This window comes from Rhinolophus hipposideros, assembly GCF_964194185.1.
Source record: "Rhinolophus hipposideros genome assembly, chromosome: 22".
Taxonomy (NCBI): domain Eukaryota; kingdom Metazoa; phylum Chordata; class Mammalia; order Chiroptera; family Rhinolophidae; genus Rhinolophus; species Rhinolophus hipposideros.
The window spans coordinates 4,533,942-4,555,306 of NC_138068.1; the positions used below are offsets into that span (position 1 = coordinate 4,533,942).

The 21,365-nt window shown below is 50.0% G+C and overlaps 1 protein-coding gene across 1 annotated transcript in view; it reads left to right on the forward strand.

The window, feature by feature from the left end:
• Positions 1–939: 939 nt before the first annotated feature.
• BMP7 (bone morphogenetic protein 7) overlaps positions 940–21,365 on the forward strand; it is a 79,107-nt gene continuing 58,681 nt past the window's right edge. Inside the window, exon 1 of the mRNA XM_081033695.1 lies at positions 940–1,820. Coding sequence (XP_080889821.1) covers positions 1,403–1,820 — 418 coding nt within the window. The 5' untranslated portion in view covers positions 940–1,402. The remainder of the gene's footprint in view (positions 1,821–21,365) is intronic.

Below are 21,365 nucleotides of genomic sequence, written 5' to 3' on the forward strand. Positions count from 1 at the left end.
CTCCAGCTCACACAATGTCATTTATTTATTCAGAAAACAGTTGTGCAGCCCTTGTGGCTGCCAGGCCTGGGGTTCAAGGCACTTCCGGTACGGGGCAACTGAGAAAAGCACCGACCTGGTCCCCCAGAGTGTTGCATTTCTAGAGCGGGAGACAAGACGATAAAGAAAGCACGAATAATTCAAACAGTGATTCCAAAGGGTGAGAGGAGTTCAGGAAAACTAAACAAGACTGTGTGTGGGGATAAGGCGGGGAAGGGACCTCAGCTGCGCTATTCAAAGAAGGTCTCTGGGAGGAAGTGGCACCTGAGTGGCACCTGGAGGTGGAGGGTTGGCCAGCCCAGCACTGATGAAGGCCGTGGGGGAGGGATCCAGGGAGGGCAGAGAATCCTAGGCAGAGGGAATGGCAAGTGCAAAGACAACCTGGCGACAAGTTGGAGTGGCACAGAGGGGTCAGAGGCTGGAGTGAAAGGGAGGGGGCAGAGCGACAGGAGGGGCTGGGGGCACCTCCCTTGGGAAGCTTTCTCGGATGCTCGCGCCCCCTCGCATTCCCCCAGCTTTTTCCACCACGGCCCAAATCCCACGAATCCGGCTCAGGCCTCCTTCCCGGTCCGGACTGCGAGTCCCGGGAGGGGGAAGGCCGGCTCGGATTCCTCCGTCCGCATCCCCGCGGCGCCCGGCCCGGCGCTGGGCACCCTGTGGGCACTCGGTAAATATTTGTAGAGCGCACTAGAAGGAATGAATGAACCCATTGGGCGCAGCTGGGGGGAGGGCGGGGCCGAGGGCAGGTGGGAGGCCGCGGGCGCGGGAGGGGCCCCTGGAAGGCCGTCCTCCTCCTCCCCTCGTCCTCCTCCTCCCAGGCCCCAACGCGTACCACTCTGGGGCTCCCGAGGCGGCCTCTCGTGCGATCAAGGGCTCGCAGGGCCGGGAGAGCCACCCGGGGTCCCTGCTCTCCGCGATCGGAGTTCGGAAGAGGGTGGGTCGCCTCCGCCCGAGGGCCCGAGCGCGAGAGGAGCGGGAAGAAGGAGCGCTCGCCCGCCCGCCCGCCGTCTCGCCGCCTCCCCGGCGCTCGCTCTCCGGGCTCCTAGGTTTGCTGGCTGCTCCTCCCACCCGCGCCCGCCTCCTTGCTCGCTCGCTCGCTCGTTCGAGCCGGTTTCCAAGCCCTGCGGTGCGCCAGGGCGAGTGCGGGGCGAGGGGCCCCGGGGCCAGCGCAGAGCCGGGGGCGGTGGTCCGGGCAGAGAGCAGCCGGCCGGGGAGGGGCCATGTCCGGCGCGGGCGCCGCGGGGCCCGTCTGCAGCAAGTGACCGAGCGGCGTGGACGGCTGCCTGCCCCCCTCCGCCACCTGGGCCGGCGCGGGCCCTGGGGCCGGGTGCCTGGAGCCCGGGTCGCGCGTAGAGCCGGCGCGATGCACGTGCGCTCGCTGCGCGCCGCGGCGCCCCCCAGCTTCGTGGCGCTCTGGGCGCCCCTGTTCCTGCTGCGCTCCGCCCTGGCCGACTTCAGCCTGGACAACGAGGTACACTCGAGCTTCATCCACCGGCGCCTCCGCAGCCAGGAGCGGCGGGAGATGCAGCGCGAGATCCTCTCCATCCTGGGCTTGCCCCACCGCCCGCGCCCCCACCTCCAGGGCAAGCACAACTCGGCGCCCATGTTCATGCTGGACCTGTACAACGCCATGGCGGTGGAGGAGGGCGGCGGGCCCGACGGCCAGGGCTTCTCCTACCCCTACAAGGCGGTCTTCAGCACCCAGGGCCCCCCTCTGGCCAGCCTGCAAGATAGCCACTTCCTCACCGACGCCGATATGGTCATGAGCTTCGTCAACCTCGGTGAGTGAGGGCAGGAGGAAGGGGGTGAACGTCTGGGTCAGGAGGCGCTTTGGAATAGGGAGGCGGGGGCCGCTTCTTAGGTCCAGCTCGCCCATCTTTCCACGCCGGCCCTTTGCAAAACCATAGTGCCTGGCCAAGGGTCTCCTGCCCCCGGTCCGAGTGGACCCCAAGCTGTGCGCGCCCTACTGTTGGGAAAGCCAGGCTAATTTGGCCTTGTGGCGTTTTGGGGAGCGAAGGACTGGTCCGAAGGCCCCTTCGGGTTAAGTTGGCGGCCGCACCTCTGGAGAAGGAGGCGCCCAGCCGGCCGCGGCTCAGTTGAAAGCGCGGGGCTCGGTCATGTGAGCTGTGCCGGGCCGGCGCGGCCCGCGCTACCTGGATTTAAAGGGCCCTGCTCTGCGAAGCTGCCTTCCCGCCCTTTCTGGGCCCCTCTCTGCCCTGCCTGGCCCTGGCATCCCGGGCGTCGCGCCCCCTTCCCGGCCTCAGTGAGCCCTACCTGTCCGCTCGCGGTGCGCCTGCCCTCGCGTGCTGCGCGCCCGGAGCGCCTCGGGTCCCCTCTCCTGGCCGCCCCCCTCGCTCTCAACTCTCCTGGCTGGAGCTGGGGAAGAAACGTTGCCATTGCGAGCTTTCTATTTTAAATATTTAATGATAGGTCCCGGGCGGGCAGAATCCATTTTCAGCGTTTATCACATGTGGCGCGCAAACCACGGCTTTTGGCGATTGGGTGGCGCGGGATCTCGGAGGAGACGCCGCCGGGGGCGGCTGGGGGACCCGGCTCCGGAGTGGAGCCGCGACGGCCCGGGGGACGCGAGTCTGGGGCTGCGGCGGGGGCGCGGGGGCTCTCCCTCCATCTGTGCACGCACACTCACCAGACTTGCTCAAACTAACCCCCGGCAGCGCGCTGGAGGGCTGATGATCAAATATTTGGTTTCCGAGATAACACGCCCCGATAGCACTGTTTCCTGAGCCGCTTTCATTCTACATGTGTAACTTGCTGCGAAAATCCGAACAGAGTCAAGACAGCAAACTTACGCCCACGGGCGCTGTGTCAACATGGAAATAATGATACTCGAGCCCCCCCGCCGAGCACAGGGGGCGTGGATGGAGGGCGCGGGGAAGCCCGGATCAACCTTAATGCTTCCCGCTCCAGATAAGGTCCCTGGAGGTCCCGGGACGCCATTGTCTGCCCTTAATAATAGCCAAAAATCAAACAGTGAAACAAGTTTCAGCGAGCAAGGGGTGGGAGGTTTAGATGCCAAAATAACTTCAAGAAAGTTTAAATTATACTAAGCAGCCTGTTAGAACGAAGCAGCTCCATATGTCCCGGTTTAGAACAATCTCCAAGATGTATGAGGTGGAAAAAAGCAAGGTGCAGATGAGTGAGGTCACATATGTGCTTGTATATCATCCCTTCCCACTGGAAGATAATACCAGGAACTGGAAATAGATTTTACTGGGGGGTGGGGCAGGCCTGGCGCTGGGGCTTAGGATAGTGAGAGCTGGGGTCTGAGCTTTCATTGCCTGCACTTTTGTCTGTGGTTTTCTGTTTTGTTTTGTTTTTGTTTTTACAATGCGTATTTATGACCTATACCAGAAACTAAAGAAAAATTCCCAATACATACATATAAATAAGTAAGTTAAAGCAGAGCTCTGTAGCTGTCCTGAAGCCCGGGTTAATCAGGGCCCTTTCTCTGGCCAGAATTTATGGTATCCTGTTCTGTTGGGTACCCATGACTACCTGTGAACACAGCAGGTCCCAGTGGCTGCCTTCAGAGGCTGGCTGGGCTCATTAAAAAGGTATTTGGAAGCCCTGGCTTCTGTGGAAGGCTCTGCAAGTCCCATGCAAAAAGCACCATACTGCTCATGGACCAATAGCAGGGACAGACCTAGGGCTCTCCCCCCTCCCCCCCCACCAGAGAAGGACTAAGTTGCCAAGTGGGTACCCCTGGGAATCTTAGGGCAAGGTTGTTTGCTCCCCCTTGGTGGTGGGAGCAAGCTGAGACTTGTTTGGGAAGGCCGCAGCTGGGTGGTTTTCCTTCTCTGGCTGTACACACACCTTTCAACCCCCTTAGTCCCATTTCTTTCATCTTGAAAGGACAAAGACCGGCTTGTCTGAGCCTCTTAATCAGGGCTGGCTTTGGGCTTTGTGGGACAGTCCTGACTTTCTCAGGTCTTGCTTTCTGGAACCTCACTCCAAATTAGATGGCAGAGTGGCTTTTAACAGAGTGCGCTGACCTTGTTTTCTTTCTCTCTGTCCCTAAAACGTGAGGTAATTAGTTGGGTGAAGACTTGGACTGCAGTTTGGCAAGAGTTTTCTGTAGATGCTTCGAAGGTTGACCTATTTCTGCTCAGCACAAGGATCAAATTCCTGTCCCTTCCATTCTGTCATGGTCCCAGATTTTCTCCCCAGGAGGGGCTTGGCGTTGGCAGGAGGGGCATGTGCGAGACTCTCCTAGAAGCTGAGTTTGCTCAGAAAGCTCATTTTTCCTTGGATTGCAAATCATATTGATCTGTAACATACAAAGTTTCCTAAAGGTGCGTTTAGTCTGACACTTTACCTAAGAGTAAGAAAATGTCACTTGTCCATATCAAACCATTACTTGTTATCCTCCAGGGGTCCTGGGGGGAACTTTGGGGGACTTCATGGAGATCTTAAGGGGAGGCTGACTTTCTCCACTGGCCCCTCCTCCCCCCACTGCATACCGCCACTGTCCTGAAGTGCTTGGGAGACCTCTGCCTGAATTCTGAAGGCTTTTGCAGACCTGGTGCCTTTATTCTTCCTTCTGTCTGCAGCCAAACTGGTTTTTGTTCCTATAAGTCCTTCTCGGAATTCAAGCTTTTTGCCAGGCTGAGCGGGATCTCAACTAGAGAGGGAACTGGAGGAGAATTTACGACAAAACCAGGTGCCGAGAATGAGGACTTCAGACTGCACCTTATGACAAAGATCAGCCTGTACAAGAAAGCCCGGTGTCATGCTGGCTGAGCTGCCAAACTGAGACTCACGTCTTCCCAGTCTGGACCCCTTCAGTTCAATAGCGAGAGTTGTAAACTGGTTTGGATTAACAAGCCCCCGACTCCTCAGCGTAGAGTTAATTTTTGGAATTCAAAACAGTCTCTCCTCTCTTACATAGTGCCCAGGCATTGTGAATTCTGCAGACGGAAGCCAGGGATGGCCCACACCATTCCTTCTTTGGAGAAATTCAGCAGCTTCTCTTGGAATCTTCTAAAGAAGCCGGCTGGCATTAGGAGTGTATGATGCGTGTTTATCTCTGGTCCGGGCTGTGAAGAAACCAAATTTGTTTAATCTTCAAAGCTAAATTAAAAAAAAAAAAAAGAGAAAGTTGGAAACCTATCACGATTGGGCTCTGTGTATAAATGTGGCTTTTGTGAATATAGCTGAAGAGCAGCGAGAGGCCTTGCTGTTTGACTTCTCCTTCATACCATCTGGCTGTCCTTTTTGTCGACAAGTGTTTGGCATTAAGAGCTCTCCCTTTGCCCCTTAAGAACAGGCCCTACCACTGTAGAGTATTAGAAAAAGATTCTGTTACAGTTTAAAAATTTCCTTCAGGGAGTGCTTCGAAGGGCGCATGGGCTGCAGCGTTTGCAGCTGTAACCTGGCTTGTGTTAAGATTTGGAAGGGGCCGTTCCACATTCCAGTACTCCAAGCGCCGGCCTTCACTGGTAAGCAGCCAGAGGTTAATATAGATGTCACACAGGCTTTCCCCCTTCTTTCTTTTTTTCTTTCTTTCTTTCTGCAGAGTCCCTTCCCTATAGGAGTGCACCAACAGCTGTGTTTTTAGTAACCCTTTCAAAATCACTTCTTCTAAACCTCATTTTCCCACTTCTATAAATCAGAGATCTTCTTCCCCCTTCTCCCAAGGGTGTATGTGACCCAGATTTGAACTTTTTTGATCTTCTTTGTATTTCTTTCCTGGAACCCAAGCAGTTTAAGGCTGAGTCCTGGATGCCCGCTTGGGTGGTTATTTTTGGTTTTTATTCCAGGCTTGTCATTCGGTTGGGGAGTGGCCCAGCGAAGGGGTAAGGGAGATGGCCCAGATACAAATCGATTGCAGAGCAGCAGAGGAACGAGTGTCTGAATGCGTGGGGGAAAATGCTGCTTCCGGGATGCAGCTCTTGTGAGCCGCAGTTTGGGGCCTTACCTCTGTCGAGATAAACACAGCTGGTGTGCGATCCCTGACCACCAGAATGCCTGCGATGTGCGCAAATGTCACATGTCCGCTGAACTCCGAGAGAAGTGATGACTTCATTCCAGGGAAAGTCCCATCTAAGTCGGTTGATCACCGCGATCGCTTTAATATCTTTTCCCTCCTATTGGGTAAGGTCATATTTGGTCCATTGCAAGAACCAGAGTGTCTTCACACTGCCCCAGTCCCCACCCGACCCCAGCCTGCCCATCCATGTCACCAGCTGCGTATCCTGAATGGAGAGTCCTTTGCACCAAATGGCTGGCCACCTTAGCTTTTTTGCAATCACTCTTCAGACCTAGCTGGGGGCTGTCGACGCACTCGTTTTTTGTATGTGTGTGTGTGTGGTGTTTTTTTTTGGCAAGTTGCTGCAAAGCTTCGCCTTAATAAAGCTTCGCCTTAATGCACTCTGGCAGTGTCACCAGGGGTTGGGGCACAGGCAGGGATGTGTGGGACCTGTCATGTTATTGTCAGAAGGAATGTGAGGATTAGCCTTTAAAGCATGGTGGTGGGGGAGCGCTGCAGCTGTGTACACTTATTATAAACGATTTAAGTCCCACTGGTAAAATCAATATATTGCATTGCATGACCCTCTGCTTTTAATTAGTTTAAATCAAATGTGCCGGTGCCATTTGCCTCCTCTCGCCTTCATGGGGTGAGGAAACACCAATATTTACATAGAAACTGTTAATTTGTGGTGAAAATGATAACACATTTAGCTTTACACACCCAAGTGGCTCCAACTTGATGGATCCCAGATCAACGCAGCGTTGCGGGGTGACGTCACCAGGGCGAGGGAGCAGAGCGGCAACATCAGGGACATTTGTCGCCCAGACCCTCGAGGCCAGACGGAGGCAGGTGGGTGGATCTGTGGGTGAAGTGCCCGAGGATGCTAGTCTTCCAAGAAACTAGCCGATTCTTTCATTGCCAGCCAGAAATGTTGAGATTCACTCACATCATCTGAAATCTTTTTCTGAAGCATTCTTACGAAATTGTGAAGAGGACACTCGCCTTCTGGTTGTGTTGAGTCTATTCTCCCCGCCGGCTGGGTCCTTTGCACAGGCCGCTCAAGGCACTGTACTTTATTTATTCCAGAGCTTCAGATGCTTTTCTTTCCAACTGCTGAAACAGTTTACAGAGAAAGGGGGTTCTTTCACTGCAAACCACCCCATGTACCATCACGGCTATTATGTGAATCGTCCAGTATGAGTTGTGTGTTCAGTTGCGACTGAATTGTGGGGTTTGCAGCAAATGGCATTTGACAAATAATATTTGACAGAAATGTGACTTGGTATTTCTTAATATGGAACAGATATTTCAGAGTTAACCTTCCCTGGCGAAACATTGCACGCACCCAATGTGAAATGGCAGTGCCGTTGAATACCAGGGCTGCTGCTGTGTGTTTTCCCCTCCCCAAAGTGGAGTGTTTATGATTTGGGGGGACATTAGGAGCGCATGAAGTTTGACACTTACTTATGTGAAACTCCGAGTAGCATGTGCGATGCTGTCCTTTCAACATTTGTGTCGGAAGGCATTGTTGGGAGCCGCGCAAAGCCTTTGCTGATCCGCGTGGAGTGGATTGAATTAATGACAACTCAGAGAGCACCAGTTTTAGGGTAATTGCTTTATTGTTTTGGAGCCAGGGCGCTTATAATCCGGTTCCTGTACAAACATGTTTAACGTGTGTTAATGCATTTCCAAACCAGAGCCTCTCAGCACAACCCTGCTTTTCATTAATTGATGTCGGTAGCATGGTACAGTATTTCAAAGGGCTGGCCAAGTATAAACTGTGTTTCCAATTTCCTTCCTTTCCTGTGTTTGGAATGCCAATGTTAATTTGTTTCCATGCAGGAGCAGGGGCTGCCAACTGCGGCTTGCTCTAAAGGCTTCCCAGTGAAGGCTTCCAGCCCTCGCTGATGCTTGGAGCTGCCTGGCCAAGTCTCCTGACACTTTGCAGCTAATTCTGGATGATATATGGAGTGGGGGGTTGGGGGGCTTTACTGCCGTGTAACGGAAGTTCTCGGTGACAGCAGAGGGTGTGACTTGGCAGGGGAGAATGGCACGGCATCCACAGTGATTCTCTTTAGACACAGCTTAAACCCATGTGTCTGTTTCCACTAGGGTTGCATATTAGCTGCGTGACCTTGAGCAAGTTACCGAACATCTCTCAGTTTGTTTCCTCGTTTTATAAAGCTGAATAGTAATCCCCTCCTCCACCCATCCTCATGAAGACAAAATCACATCACGTGTGTGTGGAGCCTGGTACACAGTAGGTGCATGAGTGATTGGTAGTTCTTGTTATTATGGTGGTGTCCAGACCACTATTCACCTCGGTATTAGTCCAAATGTCAGTTTTTAAGTACTCAGTCTTATAATACTGAGATTAAGCCACCCGTGTTATTTTGAACATGTCAAGAAAATGGCGTGTTTTCCTCTTCTTTCAGAGATCAATGAAATTTGAATGAGCACACCAAACTTATCTGAAGATGAGGAGAGCATAACTCTAACTCTTTCTCTTGCTTTTAGCATCTATGGCTATTTAAAAAGTTTACTATTCAGGAAGCTGACACTGAGTTGAGGGTTATACAGGAACTCTGTACTATCTTGCAGCTTTTCTCTAAATCAAAAATTATTCCAAAATAAAGAGTTTTAATTTTGAAAAATCACACTACTGAAATATTTCTTCCCACCCCTTTCTGGAAGATGGTCAAAGTACAAATTGTCTTTTCCTTCAAGGGAGTGACAAGCCCAAAGCATTCATTAACAGAACAGCACAACTTCCCTACTTTTTATTGGAGCAGGTGCGGGGCTGCCCCCTCCTCCCCCAGCTGCAGTTTGGCTGTGACAAAGGCCTTGTGTGGGTTCAGTGCCTTTGGAAGCCTCTGAAGACCAGAGCACTCGGAGAGAAGCTGGTCTTCAGGGCCTGAGAGGAGGGGTGGGCTTTCTCGCTCAAGGCTTCCTGTAAATTCCCTCCAGCTCTTTCTCTACTTGTTTGAAAAATCTGACCTAGCGAGTATTGAGTTTCCCTGCATCTTTGAGGTCACGTGTTAATCTCTCACATCTTTATCTCCCCAGAGTAGCTTTCAAGTTTCCATCTTTTGTTGTCTGGCTTAATTAAATTTGGCTGTGAATACAAACTTGCACTGTTTCCAACATCGAGGGCTTGCATGTTTCTAAGCACTGGAGTTAGGCCTGTACTGTCTTGTAACACCAGCCTCTCTCTCTTGCTTTCATGTACTTTGGGAAAAAAAAAAAAAATCTAAGCACTTAGCATGACAGTCAGTCTAGAATGGTCCTGTAAAGCTCCCAGGGCTCATCTGCCCAGCAACTTATCCACACACACACACAAAGGCAGGCGAGCTAGTCTGTGGTTTCCATGACTTGAGTTTTGGCCTTTGATAAAGGACTTTTTCTTGACTGTTTTTTCAGACATTCTTACTCTCTCACACTGCCTCCCAGAACTCTGGTGACACAGAAGGTGCTCAGACTTGGCTGTGAATGTGCACGGACGAGGTGAAGACATGTCTTCTGAATGGTTTTTAATCTTGCATCCCCACAATACATTTTTGAGTACACACCCTAAAAAGAAATAAATAGTATAACTATTACTGTTTTAGGATAGTTGGTACTTTGTAACACAAAGACTGACACAGATATTTAGGAGGTGCTAAAGATAAAAATGATACAAAAATGTTATCGTGAGCTCATTACACATTTTATCTCATTGATCATTATTAATTGATACAAAGAGTTTGATTAATTAATTTGACAAATTTAACCAGTTTGCTATCACTAAAATTTTCAATGTGCTGGAATTTGATCTTTCAAAATCGTGGTTCAACTGTTTGGGATCAGTGAGCGAAAGGTCTGGTCCTAAATTTTGATTATTTTGATCCTTCGTCTGTCTAGTCTGTGTAAATGGAGTTACCATGTGGTAACAAAGAACCCTACAATCTCAGTGAGTTAAAACTCAGTAGGTTTGTTATTCTCTTAGATTAACTCTTTCGCTGTGTTAATTGATTTCAAGTATTTTTTTCCCCAAAATGTGTCAGAAATTCATAAAAAACAAAAAGTTGATATTTTGACTATTTTATGCATTTAATAATAACAATTTGAGCTGCTTTGTATATAAATGACATTATTTTATGTATAAAAAATTCTGGTATATTCATTCAGATGTATCTGACCATTGCAGCAAAAAGGTTAAGTTATGGCTTCACCTTGGATTGGTAGTGGGCTCTGCATACTGGCCAGGAGGTAGGGTGCTCAGATCCCCAGGCTGATGGAGCTGTCACCCTTTTGAATGTCACCAGTTAGTGTACCACAGGGGAATGACAATGTGAATTGTGCATGGGCTTTTAAAATTTCCACCTAGAAGTGACCTGCACTTCTGCTCATGTTTCATTGGTCAGAGCTGGTCACATGGTCACACCTGACCCAAGATCGTAGGCAGTTCCAGTTCCACCCCTTGCTTGGAAAGGGGAGCACCAGACAGAATCTGGGAGATGGCAGCAGTGACTGCCACACTGTCTCAGGCGAAGGCCATGTCACATGATAAAAACATGGAAATGGCACAAGTGAATTATTGGCCGTATTACTAAAACAAGATCCTTATTTTTTCAGTCTCATCCTTCAGTAATGCAGAGATTGTTGTTGAAGCACAGCTAGTAAATTTTCACCTTCCCCAATGCCCATCAGCTCTTGAAATTTACTTAATTGTGATTGTAGATTTTTTGTATCCCGTTGGCTCCCTCTTGCCTCCCAAGTACTTGGACCCCACTTTGGAGACCAGTGTTTTCTAGAAGCTTCTGCCTCACTGAGATATTCACGTGGTTCAACAAGAATAACCACTTCTCTCCATTCCCACTTGTAAAACGACTCGCCTCTTTAGGACTTGTCTTTCAGCAAAAGCAAGCTTCAGCTTTCGTCTGGTTCACTACCCAGAGAATTAAGGTCCCTCTGGTCCCAGCTCAAGTGGCGCTTGTCCTGGCTGGCGTGTGTCCGGGCTCTGCGGGGCATTGCCTTGTCGTGAAGTCTTGCCGTGCGTAGGAGAGCGGCTCTTTCTTCCTGGGCCTCAGAGGCACTTCCTAGTCCAGGCAGCCAGCATCTTGCATGGCTGAATTCAGAGACTCCTTCATTATCTAAATGCACCACCGAGTGAGAGAGTTGACTTGAGATCTTCCTGTAGCAGTAATGGGTTTCTAACACCTTCCTTTATCGGCTCCCCGTTGAATTCTCTCGTATTCTGTAGAGCAAGTACTGCCGTTCCCAGTTTGGGGATGAGGAAACTGACGCGGCCCAAACTTGCAGAGCTAGGAAGTGATGGGGTTGGCATTTGAGTCCAGCTCTTGCTGAATGTAAAACCCTTCACTTTTTCCTCCTGACCTCGTGGGGGTAGGTGAATGGGATAGCGGGGCACAAGGAGAGTTGTGTTGAGACCACCAAAACAGACGCCGAGACCTTGATCTTGACTTTGTGGTTTGGTGCTCTGAAGAGGAAGATAAAGAGAAACAGCTTACACCTTTCCCTTTCATTATCCATCCTACTTCTGATAACTGCCCTCTTCTCTGTCTCTATGGCTTAAAAATAATTGTGAGGGCAAAGGGCCCCAAGCATCCTTGGAATTGGGCTCCTACTGCACCCACACCCCCTTGATGGGAAATGCCAGAGGCAGCTAGAGATTGGTATTTTAATAGCAATATCTCAAGACACTATGGAAAAGACCATGGGGATGGTGTCTACCACGTGTAGCAGAATAAAGATCGCATATGGTTTGTAATAGCATAAAATCACCAGCAGTCTAAATGTCTGCGAGCAGGGGATTGGGGAAATAAATTTGTAATCAGTTTATTTATACATTTGTAATAAACCAGAAGGGAATGCGAGGACTTCTTTTTTTACGTATCGACATAGACTCAAAACAGAATGTCAAGAGGAAGAAAGCAAGTTGTGTGGAAGTCTGTAAGGGTGGAAGCATTTGTCAGTGTGTCACACACACACACAAGGACCCCAGCAGTCCTGTATGTGGTCTGTGGGTTCACGGCCATGTAGCAACACCAATGGGAATGGGAGCAGCCGGACTCCCACCCGTTGCCTCTGTGGAGGCAGCAAAAGGAAGAGGTTGGGAAGAAATTTTAAATAGACTCCAACTGTTCCTGTCAATTTTTCTTTCTTTTAATGGTGAGGAATCATTGGAAAGTGCAATGTGGTGTCCTGGATTGGCTCTGGGAACGGAATGAGGGCATCCGTGGAAAAACTGGAGGCATCTATCTGGAAGAAGCCTGGAGTTTGGTTCACAGTAGCACGCCAGTGTTACTTTCTTAGTTTGACAAGTGTCCCGTAGTCATGGAAGATGTTATTATAACATGGAGGGAAGCTGGGCGAGGGTGCGTTGGAACTCCATACTGTCTTTGGAACTTTTCTGTAAATCTGAAGTTATCCTAAAATAAAAGGTCGATGTAGGAAACAAAGTAACCACTATATGCTAACTCTTGTTAATTCTTAGTTGTGGGTACCTGGATATTGGTTACATTTTTCTCTGCATTCTCAGTGATTACATTTTCCCAAGCCCCAGTGAACTGGAAAACCCTCCTACTGGAGACTGGGAGAGGTGACTGTTGGTGGGGTCGCTGTTCCCAGACTTGGGCCCCTGGAGAGCCAGTCTTAGAGTGTGTTCAGGGTACCACACCCCAAAGGCCAATCATTCATCCATCTACAGACCCACTAACACGGCGGGGCTCAGCCAGCAAAGCCTGCTTGGCAGCGCCCCGAGACCTTTAAAACTCTCTGCCTCTGTTCATAAGAAACCCAATATAAAGCAGTCATTCGTTTATAAGGAAGCAAGAGGGGCCAGGGGGGCCATTGTAGGTCTTTCAGTTTTCTTCTCGGTCCTGAACTTTGTAAAATGCCCCCCACCATCTTCCCCCTTCTGAGGTTCCGTTTTCTGACTGACTTGACCTAACAATTGTTGAGAGAGAAGCCCTTAAAAATGGCAGTGGGGCCTCAGAACCTTCCAGGGCTAGTAAATGTTTATAGGGTGGAGGCACCAGTTGGTCATTTCCTTTAGGAGGAAACAATAAATGAAGCTACTTGCCTTATACCTACACAAACCCTGAGCTCCTCATTGTCTTAATATACTGGTGATGGGTGGGGTGGGGGATATGGGAAAGGGGATCCAGAAATTCTGAGTATCTTGTGGCTCAAGCACCCTAGGAGCTTGGAAGTGCCCCTTGTAGGTAGGTTTAGGACAGGGGGTCCCAGCGTTGGCACTTCTGACAATTTTAGCCAGACAGTCCTCTGTGGTGGGAACGTCCTGGGCATTGCAGGATGTTGGGCAGCATTCCGGCCTCTACCCACCAGATGCCAGTGGCACCCATCTCTAAAGTTGTGGTGGCCAAAAATGTTTCCAGACATGGCCAAATGTCCCCTGGTGGTGGGGGTGGGGCGGGGGTGGGGGCAGAATCGCCCCCAGTTGAGAACCACTGCTTTAGGGTAACTTTCCTCAAACTTGGAAACTGCTTTGCGGGCCTTTGCTTCCACCCCATTGGCCCATGGCAGCGAGTGGGGAAAGCAGCATTTCTAGACTCAGGGGTTATTCACCGTTGAAAGGAATCCAGATTGCAATCAACACGGGAGCCCTCCCCTGGGAACACAGCTCTGCCTGCGTTGCAAACACCCTGGAGACAAAACTGGAGGTCAGATCTCCAGAGTGGGCATCGTCTCCCAGGAACCTAAATGTTTTTACAGTGCCTTTTGCCCAGTGATACTAAAAGATTATTAAACACAGTCTTAGAACTGGTCCTTTTTTTTTTTTTTTTAATTCCACAACTTTCCTCAGGAGGAAACGGGTAAAACCCTCTCTCTTAACTGTTCCTCTCTCTGGGTAGGTAACTTATTGGGGTGAAAGGAGAGGTGAGCAGAGAAGCTGCAGTTTTCCATGTTTCACATAGCTCAAAAGCTGCTTTTGAAGCCGGGGAACCTGGGACCAAATCCAGGCTGCTATCTGTTTTTGTACAGCCTGTGAGCAAGAATGGTTTTTATATTTTTTAAAGGGTGATACATAATCAAAAGAAGAATAGTATTTCATGACGTGAAATTAGATGAAATTCAAATTCTGGTGTCTATAAAGCTTTATTGGAACACACTCCGCGTTTGTGTATTGTCTGGGCGCTTTCACATGGCAAGGGCAGAAGTCAGTGATTGCAACAGAGACTGTATGTTCTCCAAAGTCTAGACTATTAGTATCTAGACTATTAGTATCTGTCTCATTATAAAGTTTGCTGAGCCCTGCTTTAGACAGTCTATACCCTCAGCCCGGGAAAAGGTTAAAAAGTTAAAAAGCCTGAGTTTTTATCTGCCCCTTTTGTCCCTCTGCAGATGCCCAGTGGCACACAGACACCCTCTCTCCTGCAGGCTGTTCAGAGGGGCTTTTAGTTTGCAGAACCTCTGATTTAAACAGATTTCTCCTCTGAAGACTTCTCAGTATCTCTAACGTGAGATGCATTATGAATCCCCACAAAGGCTATGGAGCACGTTGCACGCTTCTTCCTAAATTTGTCATCCCAGCAGCCGCCACCCATGTTCTGTTTTCAAAAAATTCTCCTGAAATATTTCAGGTGGCAGTTAAGGTTCTCTGTGGTGAGACCACGTGAGTCTAAATCCCACCTCTGCTAGTTGTTAGCTTTGTGACCTTGGGCAGATTATTGAACTTGGGGTCCCCATTTCCTCCTCCGGGTTAATTTTGGTGCCTGCCTCTTGGACTGCTAGAAGGGTCTCCTGTGCAGAGGCAGGAGGAGAGCTGAGCACGCTGCTCGCATGGCAGCAGGCGCCCGGAACATTCACTGCTAGCAGAGACGCTGTCACTTGCCAGGCCCAAACCTGGGCTGCTCTGCAGCTGGCCTGCCTGTGCGGGTCCCAAGTGCAGCTCCTGGCATTAGGGCGGTGAGATTCACTGCCTGCCCATCAGGACGAGAGCAGGAATTTGAGCTGGGATGACTCCCCCCTCCTCCCCACTGAAACGCGAAGCCCAGCTGTGTTGACTGGGCATGAGACAAACCAGGAAGCTGGTTTCCTTATTACGAATCCTGCTATTCTAGAAAGTTGTCTCATGCTGATTTAACATCTGTGTTTATCGATGCAGAGTTTTAACGCAACACCAAACCATCAGGACCTACGTGCCTGCCAGCTTAGGGCACAAACAACCCCTCAGATTTAGACACTTGACAGTGGGCTGGCCTGCTCTTCAAAACCAATCAATCAATCCGTCAATCACAGAAAGTTGTTCTCTCTCTCTCTCTCTCCCTTTCTGAACTCTGTTTGTCAAACTTAGTAGGGTAGCGTTTCCTGTGTCCCGCCATTTTTTGATATGGACAGTTGATGTTTCTCCATCTTAAGTGAGGATCCACCCATGCCTGTCGTTCATCAAATAGCACGATTCCCACATTTGTTTCTGCGTGAGGAAACTGAGGCTCAGGGATGATCTGTCACTTGCCAGCTGTGGGGAGAGCAGGTCTGTCTGGCTTTGAGTGCAGGTCACTGGTGTGTGACCTCAGGCTGGTCACTGGAGGCAGCGAAGCGCTGTGGGCCTCAGTCTTGGTCAGCTCGGGCCGCCCAGCTGGGTGGGTGCCGAACAGCAGACATTTATTTCTCAGTGTCCTGGAGGCTGGAAGTCTGAGATCAGGTTGCCGGCACGGTCAGTTCTGTTTCTCTCCTGGGCTTACAGATGCCTTCTCACTATGTCCTCACATGCGGGAGAAGGGGCTCTAATCTCTTCCTCTTCTTAGAAGGGCACGAATGCCATCGTGGGGGCCCCACCCTCATGACCTCATCTAACCCTAATGTCTGCCAAAGACCTCATCTCCAAATGCCATCAGGTTGCGGGGGAGGGCTTCAGCACATGGGTTTTGGGGTGGCATAATTTGGTCCATAGCAGTTTCCCTGTAACATGGGGTGGCTCGGGGCAGCTGGGATTAAATGAGATAATGGCAGGGAGCTCACGTACATGGAGACCACTCCTGGGACCGCCTTTGGGGCCGCGTCTGGCTGCAGAGTTTCTTGTAGGCCATTCTGTGAACATGACGATGGACCACCGTCTGAAACCCTGATAAGCCCACTGGGGACACCTGTAAGTTCCTCTCCAAGGCCGTATCTATGACTGTGCATTTCCCTAAGTAGCTTCACATTAAAAAATTGTATTTTTGTTATTTACTCAGCTCTCATTATGGGTTTTGACAAATGGCCTGGGCACTTGGGAAAGAAAAGTGTGACATGTAGTTGTGCCTTCCGTGGGGGCTGAAGGCAGTGGGTAGGACAGAAAATGGTGCATCGAAACCCCTTAGGAAGCTGCCATGATGAATATAGACACGCTCTGTTGCTGATGGTAAGTCCCTGTTGCTGCTTTTTCTTCTGGCCTTGGGGCAGAATACTGCCTCTTCCATTGCACATGAAATGAAATAATTGGTTTAAGTTTCAGGTCCATTGTATCAAAATACTTACCTTTAAACACTATCACCAGTCTCAGGGACAGGAGATGCTGAGAGATATATACCTCCTAAAGCCTGCTCCTCGCTTCCGTGGAGATGAATGCTGTCTCATTTGGGACTTGTTCTAACTTACAGAACACCTGCCTCAGAATGGCCTCTGCGCTAAAAACATGTCATTATCTCCTACGACAGCAAATCTTCACGGAGGCGATTCCAAGTTTGGGAAAGCAAGCCCAGTGATGTCATCCAGATGACCATGATCTTTGTACTTTCCCTCCCTCATCCTGAAATGCCTCGTGCCTGTTACCTCATGGTTGCAAGGTGGCTGCCACAGCCCCAGACATCACATCCTCATACAATCTCATACTCAAGGCAGGAGAAAGGGGAAGGGCCCAAAGAGCTCTCCTTGCTTGCTTATCTCTTGGTTTTCCTAGAAGTTCTCTGGAAGACTTCTCCTTAAGTCCCGTGGGCCACACTGGGTCATAAGACCAGGAGGATGGGAAGGTATGAAACTGGCCTATGGCCACCGCTGTGGAAGGTGGGTGAGGGAAACTGTCTTTGAAGTGGTTGCTGGGTAGCCACATTCAAATGATATGTGTTGTTTCTCTCTCCCTCTTTGTTGTTGTAGCCTGCGTGGTCTGTAGTTGGATCTACATTAGTTATTTGCACATGGGATTTGGCACTCTCTGCACAGATAGAGACCCTCTGCTAGTTTCTAAAGTCTCCAAATAACAGTGTGCCAGCGTGAGTATGTGCAGGTTGGTTTGCAGGTTGGCATTATTCAGCCAGGGCCTCTGCAGCCCATGGAGAGACTTTAGTTTCTCTTTAAATTCCAACCAATAAGTAGGCACAACTTTAACCCTAACTTTGAAGAGTGCATGGGACTCCATCCAATAGCCACTTGTTTGCTGAGAACAAACTTCATTTTATCTATAGAACCCTCCTGATCTCCTTAGATAAGGGTCAGGAGTTGTTGCGAATGACCCGAGCAGGTCAGGAATCATTGTCCCTTGGGAAGACGCAGGGGCCAGGTGGGGTTTACTCTGAGTTCTGCTTGTGGGACAGGTGGTTCCCGTTTCCCATGGGGCAGAGAATGTACAGATCCGAGACTCAAGGCATTTTAAGAATCTATGTCATTGTTTGCTGGCCAAGGGTGGAGAGCTGCTTGGGCGAAAGGCCTGCCTGTCCCGGTAGCACCTTGTAGGCACACTGACAACCTGAACGAACTTCTTTCAGTAAGTGGGTTTGGGCCCTTGGGTTGCTTCTGCTTGTTTCCGAGAGAGACTGATGCGAGAGTGTGTGGTGTATTCCTAGGCCCACTGGTTGGAAGAGATGGTCTGGGGGAAAGGAGGTAGAAGCTATTTTCAGAGGTTGTTTCTGGGCGGTGGATTGTTTGCTGTGAACCAACATGCACGTAACAGAATTCTTTGGTTGCAGGCTAAAGAAATCTGTTCAGAAAAGTTTAAGGAGGAAAAAAAGGAAATGAATGCGTCCTCAAAGCTTTGGGAGAGGACACAGCCGCAAGAAGAAAGTGGTTAGAGAATCCAAGAGTGATTCTCTCCACATCCCTCAGCTCTGTCACCGAACAGCTTCCCTCTTCCCCCTCTGGATTCCTCGGCTACCCTGCCTATTGGGAGAAAGCTGGCCGTCCACACCCACTTAGCGTTACAGCTACCTGACGAGCCACATCCTTGCTTTCCCAGCATCCTGAGCAGGTTGGAACGGCCACGGGTGCTGTTCTAACCAGTGAGACACAAGAGGAGGTCTGCTCGGGGCAGAAGGGGGTGGGAGGTGGTTCTGAAAAATGTTTTGCTTCCTGATGAGTGACAGCTGAGCAAACAGAACTCTCTATCCTTTCCCCTCCTTCCCCGCCTTGAATATGGTTCCGTGATGTTTGGAGCCATGGCGGGCCTCTTGTGACCACGAGGTAACAAGCCTAAGGATTAAACGCCCGTGTTCGGACAATGGCAGAGCAAACAGGCAGAAGAAACTTGAGCTCTTGATGCCATGGTTGAGCTACTGCACCCAGTTCAAATTCCTGGGGACTCTTAGGCAGCTCGAATCACATGTTCCCTCATGAGTCAGTTGGGTCCAGAAGGTGGATCATGGTCCACAAACAGGGAAGGTGGGAGTCAGCCTCTGGCCCCTTGTGGCTGGGTTGGGGGCTTGAGGGTATGCCCGCTAGTCAATTATAGCTGTGTTAGCCATTATAATAATAATTAATTCATAATCATTTTCATGGCAACCATTCAGGTGGGGGCTATGCCTGTCCTCCCTGTTGTATAAACCAGAACACGGAGCACAGAGAAACGAGGAGCTGGCCAGGGAGTGCATTTGAATTGGGAGGTTTAGTTCCCGATCCCACCCTTTTCGACTTGATTCTGAACTGTTCCTCAGGCTGGGTTTGGAGCAGGTTAGTAAACGGCCTTGCTGATGGGAGGGGCATATGTGAGGGCAGTAAAACATAAGGGTTTCACCGCTGTGAGCTTCAGGTACAATATCCTATTTCTTCGTCAATGTTTCTGAAACCAAGATGTCTTGAAATTGGTAAACGTGTTGGTGTGTTTTCCCCAAAGAGCTGTCATTAACTGGATTGCATCTCTTACAGTCGAGGAACTATGGTGACAAATACTTCTTCAGTAGAACTGGAGATGGATCGAGCCAGCCATCTTTTATTGTTAATAACACTATTTATTAATGTGTAGTACGTGTACAGAACAGTGCACAAATCAAGAACAGGTAGGAATTTTTGCAAAGAGGGGAACACACCTGGGTAGCCAGTGCCCACCCAGATCCAGAATGGGACACGAATAGCTCCCAGAACCCCCTCACCCAAGGGTGACCTCTGTCCCGTCTTCTAATGGCATAGAGTAGTCACGCCTGTTTTAAAACTTTGTTAAGTTTAATTGTACAGGAATTCTCTTAATTCACTACTAATCATTTCCAATGATTTGGAAAGATGACCTTGTTTCCGACTGTTATCATGTAAACTGGAGGCTCGCTTTGAAAGTCTGTTTGCAACTCTACTGGTGACATTCCACCCAGGACCCAAAATGTCATTTCAAAACCATTATTTGGTTTGATCTTGAATTCGCTTTCCTCTACAGGTTCAAAGGACAACAGTGCAATTTTAAGGGTGTTTTGATAGTTCAGCTTGGGAATTCAAGTGCAGGTTGTTCAAATGTGAACATGAAATGAATAAGGCTCTTGAAACTCTTATTTTGAAAGGCAGATGGGAGCCCGGCATGAAGGAAATGCAGAACAATCTCTTCCTTAGCTGCACCTGCACTGCCAGGGCCTAATGAGTTTAGGTTGATGGAACCCAGACCCCAGGAAGGATTATAAATTCTCATTTGATTTGATTTGCTTCTAAAATACCTTAAACCAGCTGCGTCTGCCCAGCTGACCCAGGAGTCTCTGGCTGCTTTGGGGGAAGGTCTGGGCAGGCACCCTCCTGTCCTGGGGAGGGTGGGGAGGCAGAAGGGGGGAGGGCAGCTCCTCTTCCACCCCCAGCTACTCCCAGAGCCTGCTCTGGTCTGGCACACGTCCCCACCATGCCCCATGATGGATAACCTCTGTCTCTTTGAATTCTCACCACAGTTTCATACTGGGGCCTCTTAATGTCCCCATTTTATGGAGGGGGAAACTGAATCTCCCAGAGGTGGGTTAACTTGTGCTGAGTCCCCGGTGGTGACGGGCAGAGCTTGCGTTCAAACCCAGGCCTTAGGTCCCCATGGCCGATCTCTGCCCTGGTTCTCTGCTGTTTCTGGAGCTGAGTGAGGTCAGAGGGCGGTTTGTCCTCCCAAGGGGGCCGATGGGGTAGTTTCCAGAGTCTCTTCACTAACATGCTTGGGAACCTGCCATGTGCCAGGCAAATGAATGTGGTACCTGGTGCAGTGGAGAGCAACAAAATAATAATAGTCAACATCGTTCGAGACTTTCCTGTGTGCTGGCACTCCGCAGACGTCCTCTAGCCTGTGATTCTCAAAGTGGGGTCCCCAGACAGGCCGTGGCGTCACCGCTTGAAAGCGTGTTAGAGAGGCAAGTTCTTGGGTCCCACCCCAGACCTGAATGAAGAACGCTGGGAGATGACTCACTGAAATCAGTGTTGTCGCCTTCCCATTGTACAGGTGAGGAGTGACTCGCCAAGTGCCCAGGGGGCCGTAGAGCCGGGACCCACCCTCCAGCCCCGCCCCATGGTGGACACCTATGTTTGTGCCCTTGCCCTGGTCTGACATCTGACAGTTAAAACCTACACGACAGTCAGTACACAAGTCAACATGCCAATTAATAAAATGACAGCAGTTAAATTCTAGGAAGGAAACAAAAGAGGCTGGAAGGGGAGGGTGGCCATGACCACCGAGCTGAGCCCAGCTTAGCCAAGGGGAAGAGGCCGCAGTGCCCAGTCTGTAGCACAGCCCCTGCCCCTGCTCCTGAACTTGGTGGGGCTGATGATTACACAACGTGATGTCACTCATCAGGTGACAAGCTCCTAGGTGGCCCTGTGACGGAGCAGGGGTCGTTGTGCCAGTTTTGCAGACAGAACCGAGAGCCACGGACCGTCCAGCGTTCATCCCAGGCCCCTCGTACACAGCCCTGGAACGAAATCCTCTCAACTTCCATGGGACTTCTCTTTTTGAAGAAAAACCCTCTCATCTGTTTCTGAGAACATACATTTGGACGCTCATTGGCAGAAGGCGCTTTATGTCATCTTGTTGCTCTAAGAAGCCAGTTCACGGACCCTACAGAGCAGTGCTGTCTGAGAGAACGTCGTGTGACGATGGAAATGTCCTGCGTTTGTGCTGTCCAATAGGGGAGGCACTGGCCACGTGTGGCTATTTAGATTTAAATTAATTACACTG